Source organism: Limanda limanda, chromosome 2 (assembly GCF_963576545.1).
Source record: "Limanda limanda chromosome 2, fLimLim1.1, whole genome shotgun sequence".
Taxonomy (NCBI): Eukaryota; Metazoa; Chordata; class Actinopteri; order Pleuronectiformes; family Pleuronectidae; genus Limanda; species Limanda limanda.
In genome coordinates this window covers 20,847,731-20,868,745 of record NC_083637.1, presented here as the reverse complement: position 1 = coordinate 20,868,745, position 21,015 = coordinate 20,847,731, and the positions used below count along the sequence as shown (strand labels likewise).

The window sequence follows — 21,015 nt, the reverse complement described above, 5'->3', positions numbered from 1 at the left end:
TGCTATGGCAAACAGCTAGTAATTGCTACACCTTGAAAAGTTTTTTGTCAAGTGTGGCTGAAAATTGGGCTCATGCTATCACACAGCTGGCAGAGAGACAGAGTTGGGAACTAGCTGGTGAACACAGTAGAGCATTTAGCTGCGTAAGAGCCAGTTATTTCCCTCAGGAGATGGAGGAGACTAAGAGTGATTTCCCACCTAAGTTGTTTGGTTTGGTTAAATTGAACCCTTGTGCAGACCAAACAACTGGACCGAGACCGACTGAGAACAGGGTCTCTGAGCGGAATGTGGTCTGCAAGCAAACGGAACAATCACTGTGCTTTGTGTTGTACACATGTTATTTTACTATAAATTCCGAAGCCAAACTACCAATGAATCAATGTTCTGATCAGGAGACTATGGAATAATCAATATGTCAATGTAATGTAAATACACATGTGAATCATTAAGTAACCATGGGACATACATCAGTGTGTGAGTGTGGCGGTTTTGCCCGATCAATCAGTCAGTTAAAAACAGTTAAATCTGCAGTAAGTTGTGTTCTTATCCTCTGCGAACTCCAGAAGTCCGTTAAAAAGTCATCATCACTGCTAATGATACCGATAATGCATATAATACGTTGTTTTGTTGTAGACTCTGTGTGCCAGCAGAGAACAAATTTATTCATACAGTATATAAACAGCATGACCTGCTTTCAGTCATCAGAGTTTATTTCCCTCACGTGGCTCCTAATGATGCTCTGATGATAGATTGACATCATGAAAACAAGTCAATCATATTGTGCTACTTTTCACTTTATACGACCTCAATATTTACTCTCGCTCTTGCTTCATTTGTAAGAAAACACTGAGAACACACACCAGACCTAAACTAAAGAGAACATACACTATCTTTTGTATGTTTGAATATGCAACCGTTATACACTTTAGTTCAGTTCTTTGCAGGTTTAAATTTTTAAATGTTGCAAAATTGTAAAAGTAGTGATAAAGGAAGGACTACATTAGCCAAAACAGCCTTGTACTTTTCGTTAAGTATTTCAATGATCCACTGAAACAACACACTTTTCTATGACATTATAAAAGAACATCAAAGTTTTGATGCTAAGACGGAGGAAAATGCATTTCCTTCACAGGTCCAACCCACCGGAGACTCTGTCCTCGCCAGACCCTTGATGGACACTCGTATATTTCTGCATTTCTTTCATCACAACTTTCAATTAACTTTCCCTGTTAAGGTTCTTGCTCTATTTTATTAAACTTTTCATGTACTTCAATGGAATTCTGAATCCTCCCGTTTGTATTCTGTAATTAGAGAAGAGAGGACATTAAAACAGCGCCCATGTTACTTTTATTACTACGGCACATTAAAGCATTGAGGCCATAATAAAGTTATATGGGTTTGCTATCCTGGATTTTTAATTCCAGGCTTTAAATTAGGGCTTCTAGCAAAGAAGGGATATGACGCAAGAAGAAACTTTGAAAGTAGTTGGGGATAGGTACAAAGTAGACTGTGGCTAGGCCGAGTAAACACTGCATGCATGGTTAATTTTCCCAAACAGGTCAGGATGAATTTTTAATTACAACCAGCTTCAATGTGCTTTGTGATTTGTCTCCCCACAACACCCACCTTTCTCTGCCTCACTAACCTTCTCTCACACTCCTAGAGATAAGAGATCATAGGAAGTGGCTAAAACATTATGTGACATTCATACAAATATGTGTAGTCTATGTAAAGATCTACAAACACTTTATATTTTGATAGGTATATGTTGACATATTCTCAAGCCACAAAAAGCTCAAGATTTAGTCAGTTTTTGACTCTTGTAGATAAAAGTCAACCATATTTTGTCTCATTTAAATCCCTATAGTTTTCCGAAGGTCAAAACTCTGGCAATATGTTGAATGCAGCATTAAGGCTTTTAAGCAAAAATACGAGGTTATATAACTCAGACTTTAGTGTCCTTGTGCTGGTTAAATGTGGGTTTTATGGCTGTTTTTAACATTTCTCGGGCTGCTTTTAATGCTTGGCTGGGTCTGGCCATTGGCTAAATCACTTTTCATCTTTTATGAATTGGAGTACAGTCTGGGATCTTCAGGAGGGGCCCATTCAACAGCTATACACGTTCAATAATGTCAGACGGACCTCAGGCCTCTTCAGCAGGAGCTTCAGCAAAATCTGCTTTCGACAACTGGAGTCATTAAATGTGCCAACAGGGTAAGTCCAATAACAGAAGGTGCCAAGGCATCAAATTATTTACATGTGCCTGGGACACACTTTGTCCCATACTGTGTGAAGGGGCGCATTCACAGGCCAGTGATGCATATGGTTAGTACAGTAGATGTATAATGTGTATTAATCTGATGTTTACTGGTTTAGATTAAATTCTATACAACTACAGGACGAGTTCAGCTTCAGAGAATTCTATTAAGTATTTAGCTTGATTTTCAAGTTGAAATTTAGACTTTGTTTTCAGATATCTTCATGAAGATATGTTTTTGTATCAGCTGGGGCCTCAATTTTCTGCATGAAACCAAACGAGCATGAGAGACAATTTGCCAAGTCTGACCTGAAGCTGACAGACATTCTGTTTCTGTGTCTGAACTAAGATGGTCTGATCGATTACTGTAATTCTCTCCTCTTTGGTCTCCCCCAGAAATCCCTCCATAAACTCCAGCTGGTCCAGAACTCAGCTGCCCGTATCATCTCCCTCACCCCCTCGTTCCACCACATCACCCCCATCCTACAGCAACTCCACTGGTTTCCAATTCACTTCCGTATCAACTTTAAAATTCTTTTTCATACCTTTAAAGCCATCCACAACCTTGCCCCTCCCTACCTGTCTGACCTCCTTCACACTGCCACCTCCACCCGCTCCCTCAGATCCTCCTCTTCCATCCATCTAACTGTCCCCTCTGCCCGGCTTACCACCATGGGGAGCAGAGCTTTCAGCCGCTCTGCTCCCAAACTCTGGAACTCACTCACACCTGACATCCGAAACATTGACTCCTTCCCTCAGTTCAAATCCTCTCTCAAAACCCACCTTTTCAGGATTGCATTCTCACTGTAGTTGCCATGCTGTTTTTACTTGCACTTTTAATTTTAATTGTTTTGTTATTTGTTTGCTCCTGTTTTAAATTGTAAAGCGTCCTTGAGTGACATGAAAGGCGCTGTGAAATAAAATGTATTATTATTATTATTATTATTATTATGTTTTACCCAATTACAGGCATGTGCAGTGTAATACAATCGAATAGCTAGCCCAGCCAGCATGACCAAACATAACATGAAACCAAATATCATTTAAAGATTTGGAATGGAGCGGAGTTTAGCGAGGTATCCGTACCTTTGTTTGCAAACAGAAAAAATTGGATTATAAGTGTTTTTTTTTCTATATGTTTACAAGTACAAAATGTGTATTTTTTTGAATGGGTTTGGAACATGTGTTAAGTGCCGGGCTTGAAATGTACCCTCAGCGAGTCTAACTGTGCTACAGAGCCAAGCACCCAGAGATAAAACAGCAGGTGCAAGAGCCTCGGTGTGTCTGTGCCCAAACATTTATACAGCCACACAAACACAAATATAAACCACAGCGGGAAATATATTAGCTCTTGGAACTTCTCTCTCTGACACAGTCTTAAAAACCTGAATGTCTCCTGACACCAAATGTGCCAACCCAGGCACTGGCTTCAGGCAGTAATAAATCTATGTTTGTTTTCTTGAAAAGAAACTTTGCAAACAATATTTTCGAAATGATTCAACTTGGCACAAGCTGCAAACTCTCATATTATCTTGGCTTCAAGCTTCCCATTGGAGGCTTAACTGACCAGAAACCACTGCATATACATGTAATCATACTTTAAACTAACCAAAAACAATGTATCTTATCATCTATGGGAACTGTTGAACTTGAATGCACATGTTTGTGTGTTAATGATGCAAACAAGGGCAATGAACCCGAGCAAGCAAAGAGCTGGTGTGTTATACAAAAGTTCAGCTCCTTAAGAGATCAGACTGTTCAACAACATGCACAGCCGCACGATTGTGTCATTTAAGTGCATATTTACAGTTAAGGTACAATGCAAAACAACTTTCTCTGTCAGGTAATTAATTTCGGCTTTGACTGGATTTCCCTCTCTTAACGTCCTGATTCGTTATTCAAACATGGCACGGCTTATCAGTGGATTAAGATGAGCATTCTGTTGAGTGAGTCTGGCTGATATGCTTGTCAGTTCCCCTCCTGTCTAGAATGTCAAATTTAATGAATATTCAAAAGCCCAGTGGGCGCTTTTGTGTGTTCTGCAAGGAGAAATGTTCCTAAGGGGAGATTTGTGCAAACCACCTTACGCAACGCACAGCACATGTTCAGAAATATTTAATCAAACGTTTCCGTCTTATTTTAGGAAAAATAATATTGCTTCATTCCCACGAGGCAAATTACTGGCGACGTTAGCATGTGAGCCGCTGTGGTTCCGAGCAAGAATACAAGAACAAGAGATCAGCAGAAGTTAGAGTGAATGTTAAATATGGAGAATGAACTCTGTATTTTTTTTTTTACAGTAATTAGACTCTTTCTGTTTTCCCTCATACATTTCTGAATTGACAGGTAAGAAAGATCTGAGGTCGGAGTTGAACTCTGAAAACTGTGGTTACATTAAAAGCACCTAAACTCTCAGAACATGTCACTAAGACTTTTTGGGAATAATTGAGCAGTGCAGACCTGAACTCACTAAATACACACACAGGTAGAAAATAGAAAAATAAAATGTGCCTTCATGGTGAACATGAAGCAAACAAATAAGGTATCAACTGTACATCAGCAACAGCCCTATTACACTACTAGCTGTAAGATGATCTTTTCTAAATGCGGGTATTTGTCATGCTTCTCCCTGGGACTCATTTAATGCACTGGAGATAACTTGATGAGCCATACTGCAGCTTCCTCCAAGTGTCTGGGCTGGCATTGTTTTGTCACTCGACTCCTATCTGATTGAGTGTTACTGCTATTCAGCTGAGTCTGGCATTATCTCTCTCTCTTTTAATGACAGTGAATAAGTGCATACATTGTCTTCTTATTTTTTCTTTGAACAGCAATTTGGCCTTTCTTTTATTTGACACTGTATTTTTTTTCTTTTTGTGACACATTTGTAGAAGTGAATGTTTTAGGAAGTGTTGTTTGCTAATGGAAGGTGTTGAACTATTGGTGTTGGAGAGGTGATGTATTGAATTGAACATTGCGAGTTATATATAGCTAGTAAAAGGGGATAGGACAGAAATATAATATAGTCTACTGCAAAATCCTCACTTACTAAAGCCCACAAACTTTAATAAGGCTATCTGTGGGTGTTAATATCTTTTGTGAAAATCACAAACACACGCCCACACACACAACACTCAGACATGTCTGAACCTCATCCACTCAGCAAACCCTGTCCTTCATCCTCTTAAACGCTGCAAACACAGATAAAGTTCGAGTTATGAGTCGTCTAGAGTTGACTGGAGTTAAAAGTGAACATCTGTGACGGCATCGTTCGAGGAGCAACAGAATGAAAGAGGAGAGAGAGGGGGAGGGAGTAGAGAAGGCAACTGTATAATTTTGACCCTTTGAAAGTAAACAACATGCAACATGACCATGATGCAACAGCAGGAAATGGCCACCGCCGCATCATTTGAAGTGTTTTTCTACCAATCAAAGAGACAGACCCTCTCTGCTTTGCTAGAGAACACTCAATCTCTTCAATGTGTTTATCAGACACCTTGAGACAAACAAAGAAAAATTAGAAAAGAGAAGGGGGAACACTGGGGAGAAAAGGAAGGAACTGCAGTGCAAAATGCTTTTTTAAATTCAACTTTTGAATTTGCCACAAGTGGGAGGATGAGTTGTATGCACTGAGGGGCACAAATTATTTATTTTGAGTTGATTACAGTCATTAGTATAGTATAGATGGAGAGAAGGGGATGTAACCAGAGATAAATGAGTGCAAGCTGTCACCTACATTAATCAACCTGATCTCTGGAGTAGAGGCTGTGGAATGGAGGGAAGATGAAACGGCTGTGTCAAGTAGCGCTACATATTCAAACGGTATTTACTGTCAAACCAAGAATACAAACAAACAACTATTATACTGACTATGTTTGCATGGATACCGATGATCTGGCTATAGACCTTACTGTGTATAAGACTGATGATTATGATACTTACATGGGATGCTAATATAATATTCCATTCTTAAGATTGACTCACATCAACAACTTCCCCAACATGAAATTAGCTCAATGCCCAGGGCCACTGTTTCCATTTTTAATTGTTTTATTTCTCATTGCAAAAAAAGCTAAAACTTGTAGCTATTTTTCTATCATCTCAGGATCAAGCACTAAGCTGCTGGTATCTGCCGTATTGTGAATTCTCAATAACTCCAGCATTATCCTGCGATTAAGATGTATACATAGGTCATCTACATTATGTGAAAGAGTTTGAAGTACTCCACTTCTTAATTTGACCGTACTTGTTCTGAGTATGACCTTATTCAGGCTAAAGTAACCAGAAAAAACAGAAAATTAGGTTTACATTGCAGGGTTATTGTCTTAATTAGGTTATTGGAAAATTGTCCATGTAAATGCGCTTACTGCCACATTATTATATAAACCAGACCAGGACACCAGGAGAAACGTTTTCCTGATTTTATGTCACACTACAATACAATGATAATTAACTTTTATTCTAATTAATCAAAAAAGTTAAGACAATTAAAAGCTAACTGATGAGACTGAAATCACCATGAGATATTCACATGCTACAGCAGCATGAAGGACATTAAACTGGAATCCAGAACCAACTGGCAGCACAGTGGAGATCACCAAAATACACACACAGAAGACTTCAGTGAACACAAGTATCTTGCTGCTGAATCCACTGTTACCTGGGGCTTTGGTTTTAGGCATTGCTCACCTTAGAATTGACATATTTGGTTTTAAATCTATGAATCGCCTCGAGCAAGAACATTTATTTTTGCAGTGCATTTAAAAGCTCATGTGTTGGCTACTGTTAAAACAGTGTAATTACTGCACTAAAGCCTGGTGAAGCTCTGTATGGGAAATGACTGCAGCCTGTATTAGTTGGATACCTTTGATATGAGCTGTAGTTATGCAGTGAGTGGAACCCAGAAGAATGCGTTGCATGAGACTAAAACATCGCAATGTCAACCAGCCTCACTAAAGGGGAAGCTTAGCCTAAAACAAAGCCAACAAGGGATTATTTCATGGTAACGTAAGTCAAAAACAATCCTGCATCAACAAACATAACTGGTGCGTCCACTGCTAATGTCATAAGGTGGTGAGTTACAATATAAATACAGTTAATATTGAAAAAAATGCATAAAACAGGTAAAAAATTAGCTGAAACACTTAAAAATGGTAAAAGGTCTGTTTTTATATTCAGTGCTTTTCTAGTCTTGATGCTCACTCAAAGCTCTTCACAGCGCAGTTTGCCATTCATCCACTTACACACACAATCGCTAGTACAACCGTCAAGTTTGGGTTCAGTATCTTGGCCATGGACACTTTAACATGCGGAAATGGGGGACATCGGCACAAAACCACTCTCCCTTTAAGAGGACGACCCGCTGTGTCTTCTGTACCACAGCTGCCGCTTGTCGCCATTGTCTTTCATTATTGACAACAACAGCAAAGAAATAAATAGGTAAATAAATGGAAACAGTCTGGAGGCTGACACGTTTTTAGGGTTGCAGGCAGAGTGGTGCCCATTATGACATGTCAATTACGAACAGCACGGCTCTCCATGGGATTAGAGTGACAACTCAGGAGAGGAAAGTATTTTCCCTGATCACTTTCCGAGTCGGTCTTTGTGCCTCTCAGAGCTCTCTGCAAACCCCAGTCCTAGATCATCTTAGTTCATGACGTGACTACGTAACAAGACATCAGAAATCAAGTAAAGTAAAGTCCCCTATCCACATGTACATTAGACAATCTGAAGTTGTTTGGAAACATTAAGGAACTTGTGGCCTAAGGTATGTCTGATCTTCAAGGCTTTTTATTCTCTTACGTGCCTCGGATGAAATTATACTTACGTCCTGAAGTCACAGGGAGATAATAACCGTGTACATAAATATGAGTCAGTGGGCCTTAACTGCAACATTTCATTAATTGACCTTTTATATTTGCAATGAATAAACCTTTTATATTTGCAATAAAGTGCCTGCAGTGCCGACTTTTCAGCAGCATAATGCTCACATAATTTTTATTTTTATACAGTTCCCTTCAAAACGGTTGAAGCGGCAAGGCCAATTCTTTTGTTTTTGTTGTGCAAAGAAGACCTTTAAGTTTAACATCAAAAGATAAATACTACAGGATAGTAGTTAGGAATTTCAGCTTTTATTTCCTGACATAGCATCTTTTGTATGTACCCCATTTTTCTGGAAGCAGACTTGCCTCCACCTTCACTGTGCTTGACATATAAGCTTGTATGTTCGGAATCATGATCCCACTTTGGCCTATAAATCACTTTAGCCAAAGTTAGTCTTGGTCTTGTCACTCGATAAAACTTTGATCCAGAAGTTTTGTCTCTTTCTTTGCAAATCTCACTCTGTCCTCAGATTCTTCCTGCAGATGAGTGGATTTTATCCTGTGTTGTGTTTTTTATAGTTCTGTTTGCAAAGTTGTCTTTATAATGGCGGAGCGATGCCATCACTTCTGCACTGTAGAGGTTGGTACTGATGTCCCCGACTGTGGTTTCTGGGGTTTTCTTCACATTTCTCATTACGTTTCTGTCATCAACTGCTCTTGTACCTTGGCCAGACTTTTTGATGTCTGTTGCTCAGCACACAAGCACTTTTTTTTTCAGTACATCCCAAATGGTTGTATTGGCTATACCTAATGTTTGCAAAATGACTCAGTTTAAATTTTTTCTCTGCCATGGAATTGCTTGCTTTCCCCTATAGATAGCTCTCTTGAGTTTTTGTGGGTTTATCACAAACAATACATTCAGTCTTCACAGACGAAAAAAAACTAAGATAAAACCAAGACTAGATATTCACACTTATCTCATGTTCAAACATTGACTCTAAATGCAACACCTTGGCAGATCGAAACACCTGTCAGTCACAGCGCTCTTGAGCATTTGAAAAATATGAAGGTTCAAACCAAAGGTGCATAGTAGTAAGTTGTTTAACAGATACAAATGTTAATACCAGGTAATACAAGCTGAAAGAGTTGACCTAAAAGGGAGGAGTTTGCCTTATTTTTCCAATAGTTTGAGGGGAATGTACAATGCTTGACTTTGCCTTCTCCATGAATGTCCCTTGCCCTTTTTCTTTCACTCTGCTACTTACTATTACAAACATTTATAAATGTTAACATATTCCACTATTTGCAGCTATTGATAGTCTCCCTGGATAACAGCATGAGCCTGGTGCATAAAATGTAAATCAACATGGCAAAAGTGCCTAAGGGAAGGTAGTAGTGTTCAAAATTGAATGTGAGCCTAGGAGGGAGCTTGGGTATTCTATCCTTTTATTGAAAATGCACATTATAAATCTTTGCTCTAAAAACATGCCTAAAGAAATAGAGTCACTGCTCTGACCTTGTGGCAGTTTTTGTTTTGTTTTTTACCATGGGGCACTTTACATTATTCATGTCTTTGACTCAGACAGTTTGGAAAAAAAGTCCTACAGAAAACGTTTTTGTTTTTGGGACAATTACACGCATTTACATTTAATATAGAAATCATGCACCTTTTTGATTGGCCCCTGAGGGCCGTTGATACAATAACTCTTTGGTTGAATGATGTGGATTTAAGGATTAGATGCAGAAATAGTGTAAACAACTTTTCTCACTTCCTGTAGGAATGGCTTTTTGCTCTCCTTGCAAAAACACAGATGGCAACTGTGTTGTTATTGGAATAATGTCACCCTCAAATTTTTTAAAGATATTTTAAATGGCTTTTCAATAAAGACAGATGTTGTATTATATTGGATATTGTTTAGGGTTGTACAGCTAATATACACATTATATACAATATACTGTACACTGCATTAGAATGAATGTTTACCATCTAACTGCTCAGTGATAGACCAAACATTTGATGGATCTAATCTGTGGGAACATAACATAGAAATATGTGTTTCAATTAACATAATGTCACATAGCACACATGCATTGAGCTTTAAACTACAAGTTTTATTGAGCCAAGTCTGTTTTATATTCAGATTTGAATAAAAGAGCATCATTGAGATTTCAGAAAGGAAAAAAAGACTATCTGGAAAAGAAAATCAATTAATACACCTCAGAAAGTATCTAATGAAAGATCAAACATTAAATGCTTTTGGAAGTTTCTGCACTACATTGTGAGATATATCTGTGTGAAAATAGATATGATGGTCAAGGAACAGAGCGGATAGTGTATGAAAAATTATGGACCTGATGGACGATGAATTTGATTACTAAGCTGCTTTATTAAAATACAATAATGGGATGTCTAAACCTTTTTATAATAAATGGAATCTTAACCTATTCCAAACATTCTTTATTGATTATCCCCTGCAAAACTAGAGGCAAGAATAGTGGTCCCACGCTTGAAGTAGCCTAGTATATATAGCTGTCATTTAATTATTTTATCCAGCCACCAGCGTGCAGTATGAATTGCTCACTGGTGTAGAAGAATGACTTCATATGGACCATTAAATCCATTGCTTCGGGCAACACATACTCATACATGTGAACAAATGATGGAAACAATATTTGCCGTCTTGCAGCCAAAACAGTATGCAGACAATTAGCCTTTGTCCAATTAAAGTGCAATCATAAAGATAAATGACAACAATGGCAGTAAATCTGGGCCTTTATTGAGTCCTTCATGGCCCCCTAAGTGTATTCCAGTTTGTTAATGCTCAGCTCTATGTATTTTTAATTGCCTCATTAAAACCACTGATTTGATCATAGAGCAGCAGCATAAAATAAGGAGGACTTGCTGTCTGAACTTTGCTGATTGGATGAGGCGGGAGACGCAGAGAATCAGACTACTAAGTATCTCTGTGTTTTTCAGCCAAATCGAGCCAGAAAGATCTCACAATGGATGGAAATGTGATCAGTGCAAAATGTGATTGTTATGTACATCATTTGTTTCTCAGAGGGGGATTTGCACAGATGAAGATTCATAATTGGACTGTGTGTAATGGAACAATTGAATTGTATGCAAGGCTTTGCAAGTACGCACTATGCACGCTAATCACCAGAAACTGCTTTAGCCAACATTCAACTCTTCAACTGCTACAACGATGCCATGCTTCCGAGAATAGGCGAGGATATGACGAAATTCTCATATTTCTACGGCAACAACAACACATTTCCACAGGTAAAAAGTCTTGAATACAACAACCACAGACAGGTTTTAACTTTTTGGAAAATTCACCTGACCAATCCTGAACAATCTATACTCATTATTGCCTTCGCCTTTCTGTCCCTTAACTTTGCTGCTCTGATAATCCACTTTTTGAGCTTCATCAGCTGAACGCCAGAGAAACGAAGTGAGTGATTCCGCTTGGATAAAAGGGAAACGCAATTAGTGTGAGAAGATAAAGATAATGAAGTGATAAATGTAAGCCCAACTTTAGGAAAAGGTAACAAGGTTAGCGAGGAATTTATTGGTTTAATAAGAGATGAGGTCCATGCATGATTAAAAAAAGGGGGAGGGAAAGGTAAAAATGACAACAGAATAGAGAAAGACAGGATGAGGAAGAGGGGGCAAGGAGGAAAGAGGAGGAAGAGGGCAAGTAAAAGACAAAGTTAAATGTGTGTTGAATGATGAAGAAAGTTTTGAGAGTTGAAAGTCACTTTTAAAGTTAGGAGGGGCGTTTTAATGGCAGGTGTGAATGTTCCTCTAACTATCCAAAGCACAGTGACACACACACTTACATGCACACAAACAAACACATGCACACTTACTCACCAAATGTATTGGGCGGGGGAAGCTACACTTTCTGCTCCCATAAAGTAACACACACACACACTCACACAGGTAATCAGTGCTATAAATACCTCACCTGCTTGGGGAGAAAGAGCTGTCATTATCAGCACCGTGCACTTAGAAAAATGAAAAGTCGATGAGAGAACCAGAACATAAACACACACTCAAACACTGTAATGACTGTCAGCTTTGCCGAGAGACAGACACAGTGGTAAACAGATGGGTAAATGGAGAATAGAGCAGTTAACAATGATTGAGATGGACACTTTAAGCAGCTGTCAATGCAATACTCTTGTGCTAGTCTGAGTACAGTTTAACTTATGTTAAGATAATACTTGTATTAGCAACCCACCTAAATTGGGTTCCTAATACACAGTATTTGCTGCTTTTACCTTCAGTGTAGAGAGAAAAATACAGTAACAAAATTAAAGTATTTTTACGCTGGGACATTTTGCATGTATAAGAAATAATGAAAATGCATTTTCTATTCAGTTTAATAAAAATAATAATCCAGAAAACACTTTTTTGTGCATCAATGCTCTCATTTTAATTGTTGTTTATAGTTCTGAGGTAATTGTTACCTGGTGATTTCCAAGATTATTTTCAAGGCCAAGACACATTGGCACGATAGAAAAAGGATAGAGGGATGAAAGAAGAGAATTCTACTTACTCCAAAGTTATTTCTTATATTCTTATAGTGTTTCACAGTTTTTATCTTTTTTTATTTCCAATCCCCAAAAACCTAGGAAACACAACCTTACATGATGATAAGGTGGGTGAAAGGGTAGGGCTTCAAAACTCCAAGTTCACACATCATCTTTATGGTCGGCCATTCAGAAGACAAAGATGACAGGTTCTCCCTCGCATTAACGAGCCGACAGCAATGGAAAGGATGGTGAGGAGGAGATGTGATGGAGGGATGGCAGAAGCAGAGGGGGAGAGAGAAATCAAACTGAGATGAGAAGCCCAAGGCCAGCGCATGTACTCAGACCCACCCACCAGACAGAAGAGTGTTGATGTGTGTGTCGGTGTGTGTTTCTAAGGCTACATCCGTAGAACTATGTTTAAGGTTAAAAACAAATCACTGATCTGCAGTTCGGTACTTTTCCGAGCACCTAAAACGGAGACGCTTAGACTTACTCTGTGGCTGCGTTGAAAGGGAGATGTTTGTAAACAGCAACACAGTCTCCCACATTCGCCTCTTGATTGACTCTCATCACTCACTACTCGACTAGCAATGGTGAAGGCAAACCGTTGTCAATACTTACAATCAGTCACAGTTCCACCTCATTGTCAGTCCAAGAGAAGAACTCCCTCCTCAATATTGTTGTTTGTCAATCGTAAGCAACCAGCACGCAAATGCCCAGTGTCACGCAATTTGCATTTTCAGGTTTGTTAGTTAGTATAGAAGGAAAATACTCTGGAGCTGTAATACCTGTGTGAACAGAGGTAGTTCTCTTATTGAATAACATTTTGTGTATTATTACCATGGATATAGTCTGTCTGTGTGGCAAGGTGTCCTTTTGTATGATCCACAGACCGGCCAGGTTACAATGTTGAAAGTATCAAAGCATTAAAAATTCATAAATCATGAGTTACCTCTAGATGCTGAGGTGTAGATAAGGAAATCATGGTGCTAGCAAAAAGGGCCAAGGTTCCCTGTGAGCTGATATTATAGCGACCTATGTCTGGTAATTTAAATTGATCAATTATCCTGACATCACAACAAAAGAAAATGCAATGCCTTCACAGCAGAAGCAGTGATTTAACCTGAACACTGCGGTCTGTCTCACCTTCTTCCATAATTTCTCTGCCCACCAAATTAGCATGCGATAGATACAGAGGTGTCATTACACTATCCTGGTATTCTAGTAATGTACTACTCTAACCGTTTGTGGCCATTTCACCTTTCCATTCCACTGACCGTGACGCCCCTGTACCTCTTGTACAAGCTGCAGCGAGCTGTTCCTCTGGCCTGTTTCAGTGTTGAATACTAATAAGGGGCTTACTGAGGTGGAACCTTCCTGCCAAGCATCTGGTGAGAAGTAATAACTGTCTAACTTTCTGGATTTTTGAATATCGCAAGGAACTAAAGAGAGAGGAGTGCGTCATTTTGTGCGTGTGTGTGTGTGTGTGTGTGTGTTAAATGTGTAGCTGAGTCAGCACAGAGGTAACAGGAGGCACCTGCAGGAGGAGACCAAGGGATTTCTGAAACCCAATATAAGAAGCTCCCCGGGGGATTCATTCTGTCCCATTCCATCCCATCAGCCAGCCGTTGAGGTCTTAAGTGTGTGAATGTGTGTCTCCGTATGTGTGTGTGTGTGTGTGTGTGTGTCACAAAGAAGTTATTGATGGAACTCCTACTGGCTTGTCAAGTTTCCCCATGTCTGGGGAATCTTAGCAAAAAGTTGTGGCTGCAGCGTAGGTGTGTGTAAATGTGAGTGTGTGACAAAGATAGCATCAGCAAGATAATCAAGCATTTCTGTGGAAGTACAGTGACTCCTACACGCCTCTGTGTGTCTAACTGTATGGGTTAGAACACATTTTCTTTCCCCTCTTGCCATCCTGCAGTAGCCCCTGACTAAGCTGGCTGCAGTCGGCTCTCTGGCAATCAAGTTATTAAACAGACTGAATCCGCTGACTCCAAGATAGGCAGGGCAGACAGACACTCACTCAGACACACATATGCATTAAGGTGCTTTTTCTTCATGAGAAAAGCAGCTTTTGGGAGTTTTAACAGCAGGAGGTGAGCTGTCAGGGATTTCAAACCGTCAAAGGGTTGGAGAGGAAAATATAGTGTGTGCATAGAAAGACACTGGAATTGCCTGGCCAGCCTCCAGGAGATGAACGTCTATATGCTGCATTCACGTCAAACCAGCAGCGGAGATGAGCCTCCTGCCTGAAAACACCATTCACCTCACCTGTCATCTGTAAACGCTACTCAGCAATGATCTTCTAAATGTGCAACTTCCTGAATTCTGACATCAACATTGACTGTATGAAGTCAAGTCCACAGTATAATACTGTCATTTCTAGAAAACTCTTTTGCAAGTTTTATGACAAAAGCCCATGAGGATCAATTCAAGCATGTTTTCCATATGTAATAACTAGATTTGCTCCATCATGGTAGTATGCCTACGCCAGCTGGTCAGTAGTTTACATCCATGTCCGTCCAGACACGTATAGTGAAGAGTCTGTTAAGTGTTTTTTGTCTTAATAAGGAAAAACAATGTTGACTTATGTAGAAAAGCATTTGTAAAGGCCACAGTGACCTTTAATTTGAGGAGAATTAGTTTACTTGATTAAATTTCCGGATGGCTAACACTATGACCTCATTGTGACATAAGAGAGCTTTGGGTTTTCACTTAGTGTTCCATCTCTTCACAAATGATCGCAGGCTTTTTATAGTGGAGACCTTTGGCGACCTAAATTATGCAATGGCAAGAATACAAAATATAAAAAATATTAAAGTTCACAACCATGTTTCATCCAACCTGCTTTGTCACCTCTATCAAAACCACCTTCTCTCTTCAAATCGGGTCACTGAAAGGCACCTACTCCACTAATCCACTCCAAGTACAAACAGTACATCCTCAGTTTGTCGGTTATAACGACACTAAGCCTCTTATTTTCTAATAATGTCATTTAAGTCCAAATCCTTAATTGCCCTATAACTGAGCATGGTGTTTGTGTTTTAAAGCTTTGTGAAACATTGCGTACATTGTGGATGTAGTTCTGTCAGGTCCCTTATTTTTACCTTCTGCCTGAGTTTTCAGAAATTGTCTGAGGAAAATTACACCAGCGAACATAATAACGTCTCCACTTTCACTTCACCCACTGAGTTAGAGCTGATCACTCTTTCCATTTTGCCATATTATACTGGTTCACTTGTATGTAATTCAAAGAGGCTACATTCTGAGTGACATATTATAGTTTGGTTGCTCTTGACTGAGGCCTTTTGCCTCTACTCATACATCTCTGTCTCAATGAGGCTGCAGTTGATCACAGGTCTCCTTTACCACGCTGTTGTCCAAGGTTCAGTGCTGTCATTGCTGCAGTCATTCAAGAACCCTATGTGCAATTGTATGAATATTAATATTAAGTCGTAAACAATGCAGAATTCTCCATTGGGGTCTGTTGTACTTCATGGTTCCATTTTAGGTCTTGTTCTGTTCCTCACTAGAGCATTTATATGCACATTTTTACCGTTTTTTTCTGATAACCTGCATTATCCAGTTTCTCTTCATATCAACAAACTGAGTTTACTGAACTTGTTGATGAATTGGTGTTCATTGTTAAATAGTAAACTTGACTTTTCCGGTCCTAATTATCACACAAAGTTCTTAACACAACAGGTATAATTCCCCCATTCCTCTGACATGCAAAGGGTCAATGATTAAAGATTAAGTATCTACTATTTCTGGGGGTTTTAACATGAGTAAAACTGTGTACTAAGAATACCACAAGAGTATTGCATTGAACGCTGTTTAATGTGTGCATTTCAATTATTGTTATGTGTTTATGTTCCATTTACCCATCTGTTTACCACTGTGTCTGACTCTTGACAAAGCTGACAGTCCTTACACTCTCCCTCCTGCTAGCAGCCCTAAAGCTTTGAAAACTTTAAGTTCTCCTATCTGATATAAGAAAAAAAAAGCTGAAACTTTCTTCCTTAACACTGATAAAACTGAGATGCCATTATAATTAGACTTTGATTGAAGTACGTTCTTCAGGGACTCTACAGTTTTTAAATCATGTGATAATCATCTCAACAATCACGACGGATTTTCACCTCTACACTGTTACCGAAGGCCAACCATTACCTTCTCAATGACTTTAGTTATTTTTCACAATCACATTGTTTGGATGAAGACAGTAAGAGGAAGAGAGTTCAACAGATCTGATTCATTCACAAAAATATACTGCACACCAAGCATTACTTATGAATAAGACTTTACCTTAACCTTTCTGTGGGTTTTGAACAGAACAAGTCATATCCTCTAAGTCATGTGCCCCTCTCAGTATTGTCACTGAGCCACCACTAATCCAATAACAGCTTGGAGAAATGGGTTAGTTTAGCCAACGGCACGGCTGTCAGCCTCACTGAGACACACTAATGGAAACAGATAGCATATAGTTTGGTAAACAGACGCAGGTAAAATGAATCCGTGCATTCAAGCACAAGCAAAGCAATATAAAGCTGACTGTCTTATACAAATGATCTGGTTTGGGGGTTGCTCCAGCAGAAGCTGTTTACCACCAATGTGGTACGTGTGTGTGTGTGTGTGTGTGTGTGTGTGTGTGTGTGTGTGTGTGTGTGTGTGTGTGTGTGTGTGTGTGTGTGTGTGTGTGTGTGTGTGTGTGTGTGTGTGTGTGTGTGTGTGTGTCTTACCCACGATTAGCTGACCAGTCAGTTGTCCCTGATCGTTTCTAGCGTTGACGGTCACATTTCTGTCTGACTGAAGGACCAACGGACTGTCCTAAAGAGAGAGGAGGGAGGAGAAAGATGATTAATACAACAGCCAATTGTGTCGAATATTCTCATACACTCATTTAAAATATCTGCGTATACTTCTACACCACTGGTTTCCATATTCACACATGTGTTGTTTGACTTTTATCTCTCCCCTGGAACTCCTGCCCTCACCCATCTGAGCACCAATCAGTGTTGCATTAACCTGTATAACCAATACTGCCTTAGCCTGCATCAACCTTCACACTTGACTCCCTCTCTTCCGCTAGTCTGATATACTCTGCATCTAATTTGCATGATCTATTCAAAAGCAGCATCCTGTCTGTGAGTGTTCCCTTGTTTTCATTTTTTTTCTGTCTGCATCCATACGTCTGCAAAAGAGCCAATTATTTTCAGCCTAAATGAGCCAAATGCAACATGACCCTGACATCTGCTCTCATGTTTGACGTCTGATTGAGATGAACGCCGGCCACATTAGTTTACATTCAGTGGATGTGCGTTGCAATGAACACAACCCCCCCTGTCCTCCATTTTCATTAAGTTCCAAACTCAATCTAACGTGTCACTTTCTTTCTTCCTCTCCCTGTCTTCCTCTCACCTTCATCTTCTGCTCAGTGTGCATCAGCCGGTAAAACCTCCTTTTTCACATTCTTACACTTTTCCTCCTGGTCATTTTCCCTCTTTCATTACATTGCTGCACTTACATCATGTTCTCATTCATTTTCCTCCCCTTCACTTCCCTCTCCTTCTCTCAAATTGCGTATTTGTTTTGGCGCCGTGAAATGAATAGCATACATGTGACCCAATTTCTCTGTTGATTTTCCCAAATTAATATCTTGCTGCATTCCGGGCTGAATCTCAAAATGAGAACTGTGTTAAAATTGGAAAGTCACTGTTCTGTTGAAATGGGAAAAAACATTCTCTCTCTCTCTCTCTCTCTCTCTCTCTCTCTCTCGCCATTTGTTATGGGTGGTTATTCATTGTTCTGTGGCCTGCTTATGGGAGTCGAGACCAAATTTCTAATATGTCACACCTGTCTGTGCTCTATTTAGTAGTCCAGGGTCTCCCTGGACAGTCTGATCACAAACACAGATCACTGCACAAGCGTAAGGGGAAAATGTACGTAGAAAACACACAAACAAAAAGGCGCACACAAATCATATTCAGGTGCAATTTCATACACACCCATTCCCACGTGCCCAGAGACACACTGCCCACTCAAACAGAGTCAGGTAACAAATTTGCCTAACAACACGTACACGCCGCACACAGTTTATTGTGTGTTACCTCCCTCATCTGTTTCCTAACGCTTGTATGCTGGATTAATTATTTTCAACGGGCCGTGTGATAGGCTTCACTGTATTATCTTTCCACTCTGTTTAAAGCGATGGGCGCTTTGTAAAGCATGACAGATGTAATGTGCTTTGAATCATTCCACCTCAGTGGACGGTGTGCATGAACAGGTCTGATCCCATTCACTTAGTGCAAGACTCTGACATTTAGAGGAGCGGCCGTAGATGGGAAGTCTTATTTGATTAAGCCCTCATATGCAAATACATGGAAAAAAGGCAGTAAATAATTGCTGCATATTAAACAGCTGCTAATGTCTATTTGTAAAGCAGTTGATTGAAGATAAACAATCTGACTAGTGGTGCTTGTGTGAAACATATGTGCAGGTAACGATAATGACTTAATGAGAAAATTGTTGATCCTACCTGTGGCTATCATTAATCACACTTCATGCCATAGATTACCCTGTTTTCACTAAAATAACATCATGTTTTCAAAAATGGGACGTCATCACCACAGAATGAACAGAACCTGTGTTTGGTAATGCTTGCGTTGGCACACAAATCTGCACACACACCAAAGTCTCCACAGTGAGCAGGCTCCACTCGGATATAGGAAAACAAAGATTTTTCCATGGAATTCAGTCAAATTCCCTGTTTGTTTGACTATAAATGCTGCACAAACATGATGAGCAAGGCGTTGAAATACATCTGACAATAGGTTCCCTCCATATACTGTGTAAGGACCTGATTCAGTCAGTTTTCTTTGACATTGAAGGTTCGTTTCTCTCCATGAAAGTCTTTAATTCTCTAAAGCTCTGATCTTCAGGGATATCTGCACGATGTTTGAAGGGTGGTTTGATGTTCTCTCATTTCACCGTTGGTTTGATGTGGGTCTTGATGTGCTCTCGGAGTTATGGCGAAACAGGTTTTTCTCTCTGCAGAATGATAATCGATGCATTGCTTGGATCTTAATTCATTAGGTGATGCATACATCATTCATCTGTAAAAAATGTTTAATGTTCAAACTCAAAACTCTGCTTGAAGCAAGTAAAGTTATGTTGCCTTGTATATTGCTATTTCGTAAAAAATTACATATACTACTGATCCAGACAATGAGACCACAGCTGCACTCTAACAACCACTGCCAGTGTTCCTTGCTGTGGCCAATTTACATGAGCCTCACAATAATTACAGATAAGTCCATGTCAGACCATCATCACATACAATGATTCTGCATGAGCGTGCTTAATAAATAATATTAACGGACGCTACAGCCCTTAGCATATGCAACATGTCACATATTTCTACATTAGTTAGCCTGTGTTTAATGCACAGAAGTCCATTATTCAGATCTTCAGAAATAAATATTGCTGGGCAGCCACAGGCAGAATATACAATCCTACATTTAAAACCAGAAATTAAAAAGTGACAATTTATGCTTGATGGAATAACAAGAATCAACTGCATTCAATACTATATTAACAATATAATCAAAACATTGTATTCTGAGATTAAACTAGATCAGATTAGATTAGATGAAAAGCCTAAATAGTTTGTACGATGTGCAAAGTGAAATGGTTGATCTAAATTGCCATACTGAAAAAGCAGTGTAAAAATCCGGGTTGCATTGAGCAGGTGGTGAAATGTGATGAAACAGAGCACAGTTTGGGAAAATCTTTCCTGGAGGATATTCATCAAACCTTAATTTGAACCGAATCCTGCCAGAAAAAGATCTGGCACCTTCTATTGGGGCCAGCACCTGTTTGATTAGATCTGGCATCTCCAGCGTCACAATCAAACTCTGAAGATACATTTTGGACTACAGAATATTTGATCCGTCTAATTAGTCTTTTCTTTCCCAAGTTACACCTAAATCAATTGCATATTTTGGATTCATATTACATCTGATTAAAAAGGAAAAGATACAACCCCACCATAAGTGTCTGTTTGGCAGAGCTGGATACACCACATTTCACTTTGTTCTGTTTCTTAGCCTGATTGCTTTTTGTAGTAACTTTGGTCAGTGCATACATGTGTTTTAGTGTGTAAATAATGGAGCACATCCATAATTTTTTGAGGTCAGAAAAAAAGGGCTACCACTAACAATATGGCCGACTTACTCAGATGTTACAGGGTTAGAAAATGGGTCATGACAGGTTGTGTGGGTGTCCGTAATAAAAAACCTTGACCTGTTTCCTAAGATGCGCCATTAATCATTTGTGATATTTCCTTTACATTAAATTCACTTCCCAGTTAATCTCCCTCGCCCGCTC

At 39.4% G+C, this 21,015-nt stretch overlaps 1 protein-coding gene across 1 annotated transcript in view; it reads right to left on the bottom strand.

The window, feature by feature from the left end:
- LOC133026812 (zeta-sarcoglycan) overlaps positions 1 to 21,015 on the bottom strand; it is a 140,810-nt gene that overhangs the window by 44,602 nt on the left and 75,193 nt on the right. The window contains exon 3 of the mRNA XM_061093785.1: positions 17,370 to 17,457. Coding sequence (XP_060949768.1) covers positions 17,370 to 17,457 — 88 coding nt within the window. The remainder of the gene's footprint in view (positions 1 to 17,369; positions 17,458 to 21,015) is intronic.